General features: G+C 49.0%; 2 protein-coding genes across 2 annotated transcripts; one reads left to right on the top strand and one right to left on the bottom strand.

Moving 5' to 3' along the window:
• Window positions 1-400: 400 nt before the first annotated feature.
• Window positions 401-6,642, top strand: LOC124656457. The gene is made up of 6 exons (XM_047195198.1): window positions 401-542; window positions 4,444-4,543; window positions 5,146-5,336; window positions 5,454-5,540; window positions 5,639-5,686; window positions 6,082-6,642. The coding sequence occupies exons 1-6, from the start codon at window positions 401-403 to the stop codon at window positions 6,117-6,119; spliced, it is 606 nt and encodes a 201-aa protein (XP_047051154.1). The 3' UTR covers window positions 6,120-6,642.
• Window positions 6,127-15,420, bottom strand: LOC124656456 (protein S-acyltransferase 21-like). The gene is made up of 10 exons (XM_047195197.1): window positions 15,355-15,420; window positions 13,884-13,994; window positions 13,690-13,792; window positions 13,418-13,617; window positions 7,086-7,154; window positions 6,911-6,982; window positions 6,686-6,814; window positions 6,497-6,577; window positions 6,237-6,407; window positions 6,127-6,168 (listed from the first exon to the last, which is right to left on the bottom strand). The coding sequence occupies exons 1-10, from the start codon at window positions 15,397-15,399 to the stop codon at window positions 6,127-6,129; spliced, it is 1,023 nt and encodes a 340-aa protein (XP_047051153.1). The 5' UTR covers window positions 15,400-15,420.
• Between the last annotated feature and the right edge of the window lie 861 nt (window positions 15,421-16,281).

Genomic DNA, 16,281 nt, shown 5'->3' with positions numbered 1-16,281 from the left:
TTCTGTAAGCTAACCAGGACACGAGCAAATACAACAATATTAATATTCTCCACTGCAGTATTAGTAGGAAGAACAATTGTAGGTCACTCTCAGTCTGATCTGTGACCATAATATTGCAAGAAATTGTTGCATACACTATCAATTATAACATATATATTATCCGATGACGAAGGAGACAGTAAAAGATCACATGGTATACCCGCCACTTGTTGCGCTGCCACGATAGGACATCCCGTGGTCTGCTCCGATACTCCGATCCCCTGGCAGGAAACACTCATGGTGCCGCAGAACAAAAATCGAACTGCACAGCTCGGCTGCCACAGGAGTCAGCTCCGGAGCCTACTCCAGGTGCATCCCAGTGTGGCGTGCTGGATGGTGGCGGGGGAATAGGTGGGTCGTCATGAACTTGGACGTGACTGGAGCCAGCTTACCTGAGCATTCCTCATCGTCGCCGCTCCCTTACATGCCCAACTTCAAGCCTCCTGGAGCGTCTCCGGATCCATCAGTCCACCACCATGGCCTCCGCCGTCTCGGAGGCACAGGCAAGCCGCCTTGAGATTCCTCTCTCACTGCAGTGGAGCTCAGCTTCCTGGAAAGAATCAAAGACCTTGATCATCTTCTACCAATTATCTTTACATATGCAGTGTTGGAGGGTTGGTCAGACCGAGGGACAGGAACTTGCTGGATTTGGCGGTGGGCGACGTCAGGAGGCTCTACGCTCGGACGCGGTCTGAGTCGACATGAGGACGACATCTCGACCTTGATCATCTACGACGACCCTTGGGGCATGCGAGGGGTCCGGGATGTGTGTGCTTTGTCATGTTATGTACTGCTGGGAGCTTTATGTGTGGTCTTGTCTCAGAACATTTGATATCATTTGTGGGTGTGGAGTTGTATCAAACCTTACCATGTGTGTGGCTTTATATATAAAGCTGGGCCGGAGGGCCTTCTATTTTAAAAAAAAGAAAGAATCAAAGAAGAAAACTGGTAAGTGATCATGGAAGGGAAAATAGACAAGAAACTCAGCTGAGAAACATATATAGATATAGAGAGAAGAATAGAAACCGTGGTTGCCAAGCTTCATAGAAGAAGGAACGTAGGGCTCAAGTTCAAAGAAAGAAGATAAGAACAACAAAAACCTAATATAGTATGCAAACGTAAGGGCCAAGCTATCAAAGAAAGATAAGAAGAAAAAAAATACAATGAGTGACTGGAAGACCAACTCACAACCGGCTGCAGCAGAGGAAACATAAAATAGGAATACCAATGGAAACCAACCGATGCAAGGAAAAAAAAGCACAAGGAGCGTGTCCGGTCCTACCTAGAACTAAACACAAATAGGCAACCGGTTTCCCAAACAAGTAAAGGAAAAAAAAAAGATTGAGGAAGAAGTCAAATAGATCAAGTCAAAAAAAGCTGCAACCAACCGGGTGAAGACACCTAGCACCATCTTATGTACGTGTCACCATGTGAGAGGTCAAAAATAGACCAAAAATTGAGAGAATTGGAATCCTTCCATTATATGAAGAAACCAAAGGCTACATCTGCTACTAAATCTTTGAAAAGCTCTTCCCTGGATCAGAATGCATGGCAGTTCACTCTCGAATTTTTTTAAATCACTCTCGAAAAAAAGAATGCATCGCGGTTACATAGGGGCATGACCTCTGCAAGAAGAAAATGATTTCTGAAGAGATCAGATTCACACAATGTGCTGCTTTGCTGAAATATTTTCAAACTGTAGTAGACAGACTATTAGACCTCTTACTCTCATTAGACAGACTACAGAAGAGAAAGACATGGCAATGACCTGTATCTTTTTGATGTAATGAGATCATGCAGCGCTGCCTGCTTTTGTCCAACATGTATCAACTCTGGAATAAATAAAAGGAGATAAAAAGTGGGAAGATCTTAGAGTGAAATACTAAGAAGATATTGCATACGAAGAGGAAAATATGCACAGAACTACTGATGACTACTCCCTAGAAACATCTTAATCACTTCACGGTTTAACATATCTACAATTTGCATGGTTCCATGGTTCTCAAGTTTGCTAAGTAGTTTTAGCCATTCTGAACCAACGTATAACTAAATGTGTCCACTACATAAAAAGGAACAAAACCTTAGTACTATCTAATCAGCGCTTGTATCAGTCTTAACTGGATAATTTGGATGAGTAAATGCATAACTGAAGACAAGTGCTTCTTGTACTGGTGAATAAATAATAACATAACCTCGATGTTCAGAAAGATGCAGTACATTCTTCTTGAACATGTTCACAGATAAGAGTCACATAAACATGGAAGTAAGATTAGCAACTAGTGCCGCGAGACAGAAGAGAACGCACCTGACCATTTCAGCACAAAGAACACGAACTGAGTTGGAGTTAGGTTTGGTTATGAAAAGTACTGTACTGTTTGTGGCCGGGATTACCACTTCAGTAAGATCTGAAACCAAGGTATCCATTCCATTGTCATGGAAAGAGAGACATGGAGAAAAATGTCAAATTATTTGGCCAAGTGATTGTCATGGAAAGAGAGACACGGAGTATTTCAAAATGAAACAAACAGAAGGAGAATCTCAACCTGTTTATTGCTCGTTCTGCCGTTTTTGTTGCCATTGCATCCCCATGAAAGTTTGAGCGATGTTAATTTTTATCCCCACCATCTTGTGACTACATCTTCGGCTAGATAAAGGAACTTCGTCCCGGAGAACCTCGTGTGAACATATCTCATGATTTCCCCAACATGCTGTTTGATCAGATGCAGGTGTCTCAAGTGTTATTTCTCTGGCCAGTATCCCTGGGTTATCATTGGTGCAACTGCCAAAATGCATCATAATGATTTTTCTCTGGGGTTATCCGGTTATGCTCCAATACATTGGAATGCATCATAATGCATTCCATATATAGTGTAAGATATGGATTATCCATCCAATGATAATGGATCCCCTTGGCCAAATAGAAAGTGTGACCATGGGTAGTCTTACTGAGCCATTAACTAGTATATACCACAAGCTCATACCACGAGCTATTCATGTGAAGTAAAGTGTAGATAAAGTGTTTGCTGAGTCATTAACTAGTATAGGCATCTATAAAAAACCTCAGTATAGGCATATATACTTCCCATCAATTTAGCATTGTACCTGTACACTTAAAAAAGCACAAAGAAAATTAGTGATCGAACTTTTATACCGCTGTAACTCCAGCATATGTTCTGTATGTACCTAGCACCATGAGTACTTCGTAGTTCTCAAACAACTCCCCATCACCAAAACAACTTCAACTGGAAAATGTCCATTTATATAACAGAAACTAAAGACCTTATACGGTTATACCATTTTGCATCAGAATGATAAGAAAACCAGAAGATTGCAATACTCCCTTCATTCACTAATATAAGACTTTTTAGCGTTTTGTAGATTCACTCATTTTGTTTCTTATCTAGTCTACTTTTGGTGTGTAGATTTACTCATTTTGGTTAGTATCTAGTCCACTTTAAAATATCTAAACAGTCTTACATTAGTGAATGGAGGGAGTAGTATTTCTCTATCCAATCCAAAAGAACTTCTGTTGTAATAAATGCGTCATCTGATGTAATAAGCTTGTGGTATAGGAGTTATAGCGTGTACTCCCTCCGGTCCATATTAATGTAATAAACATATCATCAATGAAAAGAATTATTTTCCAAAAAAAGGGCTACTTTGTAGAAGGATATACTAGCAGGCATATAGTTCTCTATTTTCACATTTGCAAAAGAAAAGAAAAAAAATGAAGTTTCGTCAGCTACCAAACCACAGGTGCAAGGACCATATAAGTATATAACTACTCAATGTACTAAGCTTAAACAGAAATATATCACCAGTGAAAAGATTTTTTTTGCAAAATTACTAATTAGTAGAAGGATGCACTATTGGCTGTTTAAAAATACTACAAGCAACCAAACATCCATCGACTTGTGATATAGGACCTGTCCTAACTACTCTAATAACCAACCTTTCCCATCAGCTCTCAACTCTCCTTGATCTCCACACTTTACAACTTGGTGATCAGGTATGCTTAAAATTAATTAAAATTCTTTCTTTTGTTTGTAACAGTTCACTTGATCTAACTGCCAGGTTTTCGTTCCCTAAATCAGTTTTCTTAATCCTCCATTTGACTGGTGGTGCAGTTCTATGTGGATACTGTGAAAAAGTGGCTCACTGCCGCTTTATATCTGGGTCACCTTTGCGAGCATTGTGCCTTCTCATTGCTGGTCAACCTGCAGATGTTTTTAATGTAGAGAACAACAGCAACTCAAACTCCACACAAGCACTAGAAAATCTGATGTTTTAGTTTGTCCCCATATTGCAACATCAAGTATTTTTATCCAATCACTGAGCAGAGCAAGATAAGACCTCACCGACTAAATTCTCAGTCTAATACTAATCATGACATTCCAATTGTAGATTACACTCTACTGATCGGTTTCAGTATGGATGAAGAGGCCTTGTGTTTGGCTGCTGCCTTCATGGCCTCATTGGAATCCAGCTTTGCAAGCTTCCATGGGTTAATACCAACTTGGCGCTTAGCATGTCTGGTTCTTTCCACCAGGTCAGGATCAACAGTAGAGCGCAATCTCTCAGGTCCCAAGTACGGAGTAATTTCATCCTGCGATGTGATGCGGACAAGATCAAATATAGGTAGATAAGATTCAAATTAAAAATGAAACAAATATGTGTGTTTCTTTTACTGATATGGACACATTGCATAATGCCTTGAAAGTGAAATGCAGTATAAGACAATCATGAAGAAAAATTTGGAAGTTTCAAATATATGATGGTGTAAGTTTGCCAAGTAAAGTTATGTGATGTAGAAGAAACTTTCATAAGATAAATCCCGAGAAATAGGTGAAAATGTAAAATGTAAAACATCTAGCAACAATGTTCTGTTGCATATGCCAAAAACATGTCTAGAAACTTCCCTTACTAGGTTCAGTAAAACTCTGATAAAAGAGTTTTTTTCGGGATCCAATAAAGAGTTTAATAAGCGTGAGCCACGATAAATTAGGCGGTTGATGATTTAGACTTAGCACGATCGCGAAAATAATGGGGAAGTCGGCTTTGGACCAATCCCTGAACCTATGCCACACCTGATGTGTGAACCGACAGTGGGTACAGTTCTCCCTGGCTGATTGGCAGAGAGCACAGACAGGGTTATGAGGCCAGCCTCGCCTCTCAAGATTATCCGCCGGCTTATCTGGCGGAGGGAACACAAGGCACACACGCACAACACAAGCTCCTTGCTTCTTCTTGCCTAGGTCCCCTTCATCCAGCACGCCGCCAGCAACCACGGTCCACGGGTTAATGCTACTACTGTCTCTTGAAGTTGAATCCTCCTCTCTCTTGAACATATCCTCTAATATTTCCATTTAGTTACATCTCGAAATTCTAATTTGCTCTCTGTTTTTGGATTTCAGGTTGGGGTGCTGCTTGGTCTCATCAACCTCGGCTCCAGGATCAGGTCCGGCTGCCCTATCACAGAGCTGTTCCGTCTTCGACTACAGGTGGGTTCTATCACTCTATCGCTCTCACTCTCTTGGCTGCTACTAAACTTCCTGAATTAAATATGGCGTATTTAATAAATTCCATTGCTGTATTCTAGGAAGTTGTGGTGTGATCTACATGGAAAAAAGGTGGGAAAGCACCAGAGGTGAACGCCTCATATCTGATGCTTATGTTTTGTGCTTCTAGATTGCAAATTTCTTGTAATTAGTTGATAAAACAAGTATGCAGTTCAATTTCTAAATTTATTACAAGCAGGTTAACGAATTTCAAATGTATGTCCGTCAAGGCTGGTGCTAGAGATTTCCACTTATTAGTGACATGTAGTGATAGATTGCCCTCTACAAGTGGTATACTTTCGGTAAACATGGCGTTCATCAGTTTATAATCCAGACTATATCTATTTTATGTCTTCCATTAAATCGTTACATTTTCTGACTTACTAATTATTCTGTCAAGTTCGACATGTTTGGAAACTTGATTTCATTACAATCTATGCTTTGGAATGGCACTCCTACTAAACATACTTAGCTGATAATACAGCGGGCATGTGTTGCGAGAGCAAAGGAGCATTGCCATAATTCATCTTCAGCACATGAGCAAAGATTTGTGAAGGTGCTTTCCAAAATTCTGGTCACATTATTTGTCACCATGTTATGCAGAACCTGAAACTTTCTCTTTGGAAATGCAAAACATACCTGGTCAAGGAGGATGCCTGATGGACTGCACCATGCACCTTTGTAGTGTCGTGAGCTCCCGCTGAAAGCAGTCGCTGCAGAACCCATGGAAGAAGATGCCAGGCTGTGACCAGGAGATTCACTCTCACTCTCAGCCCTCATTGCCACCATATACTCATAAGTTGTGATGCCCTGAAAAATGGTGCAACTATGCAATATCATAATCCATTCCTTGTAAAAATGAGAGTACAATTTTGACAAAGGCTGACAAAGTGACCAACCTTCCGGATTAATAAGATATGAAAGATGAACAGCTGCCCCACAAAACAGAAACCTAGCCCAGAAAGAGCTATACCCAAGGCCTGAAGTCAAGGATGTATTGAGTTAAGATTGTGCTAGATAAGTTAAAATAGTCTGGAGTACTGCAGAGATATGCCTCAAAACAAGATCAACAAGAAGGTTAAACATACCACAATGACTTCAAAGGGTGCTCCTGAAATATCATGACCAAGCTTTTCCCCTATCTTGTCTTCAATGGCTGTTTTATCGGTGAAGCAACGGACAAACACAGCTATGCCAACCCCACACTCAACTGCAAACTTTATACATAATGAAAAAATACAATTAGTAACATGAGAATGCTTTCGAAACATCAAATTCACAGTCAACATATGATTATCATCATTTCTACATACCCAACCAAGTGTCATAAACAAAAGGCAAAAAAATGTGGCGTAGTTTTTCCTTCCAACACAGTTGTTCATCCACTGCATCAAAAGTATCAAATCAAAGAATGGAAAAGCCCACACCAAGAACTAAGTTAGAGTAAAAAGGGACAAAATTCTACACAAGCTTCAATAGGACACCTACACGGCAATGATGATCAAAACTATCAACGCACTTGTCACAGCTTCCACAATGTTTACTATTTTTTAGCACCTGTATCAATACAAAAAGGGAAAGGCATTTTAGAACAAATAAAATCAATTCTTTGGATCAAGAGGATGTATTTGCGTAAACAGAAAGGACACTGGATATCGATACACCAAAGAAATAGAAGCACGCTGTTATGACCGGCCTGGTCTACCGCCGGAGGAGGCCCACCGGCCAGGCCTAGTTAGGGGCTTAGCCCAATTATCTATTTCCATTATAAATAAGAGTTGTAATTGGATTTCTAAGATTAAGCAATAAACATATATTTGTTGCCGACTCCTCAAGGAGTCGGACTTACAACCCTAGCCGCCGCCTCTGTTCAGCCGCCGCCGCCTCCCTCACGCTCGCACGCCGGCGCCCTGCCGCCGGCGCTCTCGCCTCCGCACGCACACAATCCCTTCCTTCCCCTATAACCTCCGTCCTAGACCGGGTAGATTATCTGATTCTACCAATTTGGTATCAGATTGTCCTCGTTCGGTCATGTCATCTTCTCCAGCCACCACCACCACCTCACCGCCCAAACCGCCCACTTCTGCACCGCCGCCCTCACAGCCGCCTCCCTCCATGGGAGTCGCGGCATCCATGGCGGAGGCTTTCGACGTCGCTCCCCTCCTCTCGGAGGCCATCCGAGATCTCGCCACTGCGGTCCAAGGCATCCGCCTGTACCTGATCGGCACCCAGGGGATGACCACGCCGCCGCAGCCACCGGCCATCGCCGCCTACTCGGCCGCGTCGGCGTTTCCACCCTTCCAAGGCGTGTCCGCCCCGCCCCCGGCCTCGTCGCCCCCAGCGCCGTGGTCGCCGTGGCAGCCAACCCCCAGCGCCGGGCCCGCCTCGTTTCCCCAGGGCGTACCCATCCAGCAGGTGCCGTTCCCGCCATCGCCCTCGCGGCTCTCGGCTTGGGTGACCGCGACGGCGCCCCACCCGTCTACCCGACCGTGTCGGTGCCTCCTCCCGTCTACACGACCGCAGGGGACCCTCCGAGGCCCTCCTTCCCGGAGCCGGCATACTCGCGCTTTGCGGAGCCCTACGCCTGTCGTGCGGAGTACCCCGGACAGGGCACCGCCGCACCAACCCCCCACGCTACGCCAAGATCGACTTCGCCACGTACGACGGCGTAGAGGACCCCCTCAACTGGCTCAACCAATGCGAGCAGTTCTTCTGCGGGCAGCGCACCCTCGCCTCGGACCGTACTTGGCTCGCCTCGTACCACCTCTGCAGCGCCGCCCAGACATGGTACTACTCCCTCTAGCAGGACGAGGGCAGCATGCCCCCATGGGACCGCTTCCGCGAGCTCTGCCTTCTACGCTTCGGTCCTCCGATTCGCGGCAGTCGCTTGGCGGAACTTGGGCGTTTGGCCTTCACCACCACGGTGCAGGACTTCGCCGACCGCTTCCAGGCCCTCGCGTGCCACGCTCCCGGGGTGACAGGGCAGCAGCGCGCCGAGCTCTTCGTTGGCGGCCTCCCCGGCCACATCCGTGTGGACGTGGAACTCCAGGCCCCACATGACCTTCAGACGGCGATGCACTACGCGCGCGCTTCGCGCCCAGGCGGTTCAGCAGGCGCCCCCGGCCCATGGAGGACGCACCACTCGTCCTCCACCTACGACCGCGGCCGCCAACCGCTCCATCCCGACCGGGCCGGCAAGCCCCGCACCAGCGGCTACTCGCACGTTCCGCCGACTTACCCCGGCGGAGCAGGTCGAACGCCGCCGCCTTGGGCTCTGCTTCAACTGCGACGAGCCCTACGCGCCCGGTCACGTGTGCCCGCGCCTCTTCTACCTGGAGACAGTCGACGCGGACGCGGACGGGACACCCGAGACAGCCGATGCGACGGCTCCACCAGAGCCGGCCGAGTCGACTCCCGCGGCTGCCAAGGCTTTCGTTGTCTCCCTGCACGCGCTCGCCGACATCCGCCACGAGCGCACGATGCTACTGCCGGTCACGATCCACGGCGAGACCCTGGTGGCGTTGTTGGACACGTGCTCCACGCATAACTTCCTGCCCGCCGCCACCATGCGCCGCCTCGCTCTACAGCCGACAGGTGGGGATCACCTTCGCGTGACCGTGGCCAATGGTGACCGCCTTCACTGCCACGGCTTGACCCAGCATGTGCCCCTCACCATCGGCGACGAGCACTTCACCATCACGTGCGCCGGCATCGACTTGGGCTGCTTCGACTTCATCCTTGGCGTCGATTTTCTGCGGATGCTCGGTCCCATCCTATGGGACTTCGACGCCTTGACGATGACGTTCTGGCGCCAGGGCCGCCGCATCCGTTGGGAGGGCCTCGGGGCGTCGCTCCAGCCCCTCAGCTTCAGCTCGTCTCTGGGGACGACGACGCCGAGCACCCCCTGCTGACCCACCTCCTGCAGCAGCACGGTGACATCTTCGAGGAGCCTCAAGCCCTGCCGCCCCCACGGGAGTGTGACCACCGTATCCACCTCCTGCCGGGTTCGACACCGGTGGCGGTGCGACCGTACCGCTACCCGCAGCTGCAGAAGGACAAGCTGGAGCGTCAGTGCGTGCTCATGCTTGCCGCGGGCATCATCAGGATCTCCACGTCGCCGTTCTCGGCGCCGGTGCTGCTCGTGCGCAAGTCGGATGGCACGTGGCATTTCTGCATCGACTACCGCGCCCTCAACGCCCTGACACTCAAGGACAAGTTCCCGATCCTGGTGGTCGACGAGCTTTTCGACGAGCTCCACGGAGCGCGGTTCTTCACCAAGCTCGACCTCCGGTCGGGCTATCATCAGGTGCGCATGCACCCGGAGGACATCTCCAAGACGGTGTTCCGGACCCATCATGGCCACTTCAAGTTCGTGGTGATGCCCTTCGGCCTCACCAACGCGCCAGCGACCTTTCAGGCCCTGATGAACGACGTCCTCCGCCCATACTTACGCCGGTTTGTGCTGGTCTTTTTTGATGACATATTAATCTACATCACATCATGGGCGGAGCACCTCCAGCATATCGCCATCGTCTTCAACGAGCTTCGAGCGCATCGTCTTCACCTTAAGCGCTCGAAGTGCTCGTTCGGGACGACCTCGGTGGCCTACCTCGGCCACGTCATCTCCGCCGACGGGGTGGCGATAGATGCGGACAAGGTGGCGGCCGTCGCCGCCTGGCCGACGCCGCACTCACTGCACGCCCTACGCGGGTTCCTGGTCCTCGCCGGGTACTACCGGAAGTTCATCCGGGATTTTGGCCTCATCGCCTCGCCGCTCACGCGCCTGTTGCGGCGCAATGCCTTCGCTTGGGACGACGAGGCTACCGCTGCCTTCAAGGCCCTGAAGGGGGCCCTCACGATGGGCCCCATGCTCCAGATGCCGGACTTCGACAGGCCATTTATCGTCGACTGCGACGCCTCGGGAGCGGGGTTCGGTGATGTCCTACACCAGGGCAACGGGCCGCTCGCCTACTTCAGCCGGCCGTTCGCTGCACGTCACCTCAAGCTCGCGGCGTACGAGCAGGAACTCATTGGCTTGGTACAGGCAGTGCGCCACTGGCGACCCTACCTATGGGGGCGCTCGTTCCGTGTGCGCACGGACCACTACAGCCTTAAGTTCCTCCTGGACCAGCCGCTGTCGACGGTGCCACAGCACCAGTGGATCACCAAGCTCTTCGGCTTCGACTTCACGGTGGAGTACCGCCCTGGGCGCCTCAACACCGTGTCCGACGCCCTGTCTCGCAGCGACGCCGAGCCTGACACTGCTGAGGTCGCCTCGGAGGGGCGGCTGCTATGCATCCGCGCGCGACCCTCCTTCGCCCTCTTCGACCTCATCCGTCAGGCTACCACGACCGCGCCGGATTCCCAGCTTCTGCGGCAGCAGCTTGATGCGGGTGAGCTGGACGACCCATGGCACCTCGTCGACGGTCTCCTCCTCCATGGGCGCCGGTTGTTCGTGCTCGACCACGACGACCTCCGTCATCAGGTGCTGCTGATGGCTCACTCCGCGGGTCATGAGGGTTTCCAAAAGACCCTCCACCGCCTCCGCGCCGACTTCTGTGACCCTGGTGATCGGGCCATGGTCCAGGACTGGGTGCGTTCGTGTGAGACGTACCAGCGCAACAAGACGGAGACTTTGCGACCAGCCGGCGTGTTGCAGCCGCTCGATGTGCCTTCGCAGATGTGGGCCGACATCTCCATGGACTTCATCGAGGGCCTCCCTAAGGTGGGGGGCAAGTCCATCATCCTCACGGTGGTCGACCGCTTCTCCAAGTACGCCCACTTCATCCCGCTCGGCCATCCCTACACGGCCTCATCGGTGGCCCGCGCCTTCTTCGACGGCATCGTCCGCCTCCACGGGTTCCCCTCGTCGATGTCTATGATCGGGACCCGGTGTTCACGGGGCATGTGTGGCGGGATCTCTTCCGCATGGCGGGGGTCAAACTCCGGTTCAGCACGGCGTTCCACCCCCAGACGGACGGCTAGTCTGAGGTGGTCAATAAGGTGATCGCCATGTATTTGCGCTGTGTTACAGTTGATCGCCCTCGTGCTTGGGTGGATTGGCTTGCGTGGGCGGAGTACTGGTACAACACTTCATACCACTCCACCCTGCGCGCCATGCCATTCGAGGTGGTCTACGGCAGGCCACCTCCACCCATTCCGGTGGACCCGGCGACGGCGCGAACGGAGGCTGCAGGCGAGCTCCTCCGCACCCGCGACGAGATGCTCGCCGAGGTACGGCAGCGTCTCATCCAGGCCCAGCAGCTCGCCAAGCACTACTATGATGGCCGCCACCGCGAGGTGTAGTACGCGGTGGGCGACTGGGTGTGGTTGCGCCTACTGCACCGCTCCCACCAGTCCCTGGACCCGCGGGCGAAGCGCAAGCTTGGTCCTCGCTATGCGGGGCCCTTCATCATCTTGGAGCGTATTGGGACCCTGGCATATCGCCTTCAGCTGCCCGCCGGGGCGCGCATTCACGATGTCTTCCACGTGGGGCTGCTCAAGCCCTACCGTGGCACACCGCCGGATGTCACGCCACCACCTCCGCCGACTGCAGATGGCCGTTTGCTCCCCAGCCCGGCCAAGGTGCTGCGCGCCCAGCTGCGTCGTGATGCTTGGTAGTTGTTGGTGCAATGGGAGAGACTTCCGGCCGAAGAGGCAACTTGGGAACCGCGTGATGAGTTCCAGCAGCATTATCCAGACTACCAGCTCGAGGACGAGCGGTTTGCGCAGGCGGGGAGAGATGTTATGACAGGCCTGGTCTACCGCCGGAGGAGGCCCACCGGCCAGGCCTAGTTAGGGGCTTAGCCCGATTATCTATTTCCATTATAAATAAGAGTTGTAATTGGATTTCTGAGATTAAGCAATAAACATATATTTGTTGCCGACTCCTCAAGGAGTCGGACTTACAACCCTAGCCGCCGCCTCTGTTCAGCCGCCGCCGCCTCCCTCACGCTCGCACGACGGCGCCCTGTCGCCGGCGCTCTCGCCTCTAGACGCACACAATCCCTTCCTTCCCCTATAACCTCCGTCCTAGACCGGGTAGATTAGCTGATTCTACGACACGCAAACGTTAAATGGTGTACTCATACTCTATTAATGTTGCAGAAGCACAAAAAACAGATAAATAGCAAGGCAGCAAACAAATGTAGAGGACACTAACTACAGCAGACATAATCTCTAACACATTTTATATTTTTATCCACCCATCTTTTCCTGATTGCTGGCCGACCTGTTTTTAATAGAAACATGATTTGAGCAATTATCTCAAGAATACATCCTTCCTTAATCCTTAATGTGAGAATTTTTGTACCAGCTACTGCATCCATGTTAACCAGGCAGGTTTGCTTTTGGACATTTTTGTCTCCATGTCATCATATGAACTATGTCTGCCTTTGCGTGAAAGGCAGATGCAACTAATTTGATACAGGAAGTGTATATTGTCGGTTACCAAAAGTCTTTGAACTGTCTAAATACTACTACCTCCATTCCAAGATATGAGATGTTCTTACATTCTGGAACAAAGGTAGTAGGCATTACGCAGCATGCAGAACCAAAGTTTCAAGTCAATACACACATAAACAATAATCCGTCTGATGCCAGACATGTTTAACATCTGTTGTAATATAAGTATCAGTTATAGCGCTTGGTTCATGGAAAATAGACATGCGCCCAAGAAATAGGTAAACTAGAATTAATGGATGCAAGCATTTCCAGTGCAGTGCAGCCATTTTTCAGAACTTTAGCAAAAGGAGAAAATGTGTCCGAACTCTGATATATTTTGCTAGCAGACTAGGGTTGGAGCTAGCTGAAATAAGTACCTCTGTGTTGCAAAGGTTGCAAGGGAGTACCACCTCACCATAATCTTCTTGCTGATAAGCTTCATCTTGTTTGCGACAATCCTCTTTCACAAAAATAGCACAACAGGAACAACCAGCTCCTAAACATGATTTATGCTTCTGGGTTCCTTCGCTGGTTCTCAATCCTGGACTGCCAGCTTCTTCTTGAGTGTCTATGTTTGCTTTTAACCAAAAGAACATGTAGTATTAGTATTCAAACATCAGTGGCAAATTTACTAGGTATCAGGACATACCTTCTGACTTATAGATTAGTGCACCATTGACGGTCATCAGGATGCCCGAGTCAGCAGGATCAATAGCAGTACATCTAGTGTACAGAATCAGTACAGATAAGGCCTGATAAACAGAAGACAATACCAAATGTATATCAAATGAAATATAATCCAGGATTCAGTCCATGCATGAAAGAAAGATAGTGGAACCTTACCAGAAAACTATAAACACCGACTGCGACATGATACAACTCCTTCCAAAGAAATGGAGACAAGAAAGCATAGAATGCCATACACATCCATAAGAACCCCGTTATAGCAGTCGCCTGCAAAAAAAAGGGTTTCAAACTCATCCTTCCACAAGAGATAAGATAAAAATAGTTTGCAGTGGCACCAACATGGGTGGAAATGTAAATCCAACCAAGAGGCCCCAAAGTGAGCATAAAAACAAAGCCAAAACCTCCATGCAAATCTGAAAGTGATCTAAGGATTCCTAACCATGGAGGATTTTCATAACTCATGAGCATCTGAAGTGCTTCACATTCGCAAGTGGAATACTTAATTTTTTACACAAGATAACCACACCTCTGCTGGGATTTTGCAGGTCTTTGGGTAAATGGGCAAGATCAAAGAATATAACCTTTGCCTATTTGATTGATCTAATGAACTACCTTCTTGACTTGAAGGAAGTGGAGACAAGATGATGAGATGAAGATGAGCAGGATAGATTTATGTACATGGACCAGGGCTATTATTACTAATTGGATTTTAAGTAAAGATAAAATATGCTGGACAGGACCGGATGTATAGACCAAATGTCGTGTAACACGTCATCTTCTTCCTCACGGAGTTCAGGTCGCAAATCAAAAGTCGGTCAGAAATACTTGCTAATTACAGGCACCCTTTTTTAATCTGATGTGCTTAGCCATGATACAGAACACACAAAGGATTAACCAAAATAAAATTCTGCATTCGATCGAAAAGCAGGAAGATTACAAAGTTCGTAGCTAGCCTGTAATTTAACTCAGGTGAAATAATTAAAGCAAGTTGGTAGTGCAAATAGGAGGTATAAAAAAAGCGGGAAAATTGGTTATTTACCAAGAAGTTCATCAGCCTTGGACCATTTATCCAAAGTTGAGTGTTCATTGGTAAAATACCCAATAAGGACTTGAAAGTGAAAAACGATTTATAGCAGGCTCCAAATTATAGTTGGACTTGGATGGGTCGGCGGATCTCCCACATCCGTTGTGATCAACCACCCTCGCACCACTGCTGTTCCGATCGAGCGTGTTGCGCCGTAGTCCATGTCAACATTTCCGATTGTGCTGTCATGTGGGTCGTGGGTCTACACGCACGCTCCGTCGTGACTCCCCTAGTTGCGGTCAGCCGGTTGGTTCTAGAGTAGTACAGTACACCGTAGGAGGACTAAGTAGTATTGAGGCAAGGAAGTATTCTTTAAAATGTCTTGGAGCTAATCACCTTATAGTCGATATGCATGCTGATCTGGGCTATCTTATTAGTACTAGCTAGAATATTGCTACCAGGCTTAGGCTGAAGCAATATGAATCAGCTGCCCAGGGTGAAGCAATACTAATCACTTGTACGGACCAAGGCTAGAATCGCCCATCGCACCAAAGACTAAAGAACAGAAGAAATCAACAAAAAGTAACAGTTTAATTTTGTGACCTGCCGGGTGTCGCCGGGGAGCTGCCAGCCGTGACGCCGCGCCATGGCGACCCTGCCACGGCGGAAGCTGACGCGCGGCGGCGGCGGCGGCGGAGGCGGCTGCATTGACGAGCTTGTGACCCCGGGACCCCTGGGTATGGCAATTCTGACTCTCTCCGGTCGTGTGCCTGCGCCGGGCGAGGGGGAGACGCGCGGTGGTGGTGAAGTGTATGTGCGCGGCGACGGCTGTGGCGGTCTGCCCTCTCCTGGGATTCTGCCGGCGCCGGGGCGTCCGCTGCTCTGCTCACGCTGGCCGTGTGTTTCCATTTCGTCCGCTGCTCTGCTGAAACGAATGAAGGAGACCATGCCGGGCGGCAAAGTAGATACTACACGCGGCTCGCATGCATTTCTGGAGAGGCAGCATCTTTTGTGTGGGGTACGAAAATGCCACCACCGGTCAAATGCAACGACTAGTACTTGGCGCGGATGATCAATCGCGGTGGTGGTGGTGAAGTGGCATGGAGACCAGGAACGCATGATCTGCACATGGATGGAAAAGGGGAACTGTGTGTTTTCAGATGATGACGAAGGAGACGTCTGTCTCGTATGCGAGTTGAGAGGCATCATTAGTTCGATGAGATCGGTTTGGGGGTGCCACAAAAGAACCCTTGTGTTTACATCTTTGTTGTTCCTCCAATGTCTCACAATATGTCACTAATCTATCTAACTCTCACATTGTTTGGCACACAAAAAATACACACAAAACACAAAGAGAAAGGAACGACACACACATACATCTCAACTTGGTTACACTGGAGGCTACCATTATTTATTCAGCACAGATATTTATAAAGAGGAATTGTCACACCATGCTATGCAAGTCATGCTCTGATACTTCACACTTGCACTAACACATGAGTCATCTAACTCTAACAAACTTTACCTTGA

The sequence above is a fragment of the Lolium rigidum genome, chromosome 5 (assembly GCF_022539505.1).
Source record: "Lolium rigidum isolate FL_2022 chromosome 5, APGP_CSIRO_Lrig_0.1, whole genome shotgun sequence".
Taxonomy (NCBI): domain Eukaryota; kingdom Viridiplantae; phylum Streptophyta; class Magnoliopsida; order Poales; family Poaceae; genus Lolium; species Lolium rigidum.
This window is presented reverse-complemented; position numbering and strand designations above follow the sequence as displayed.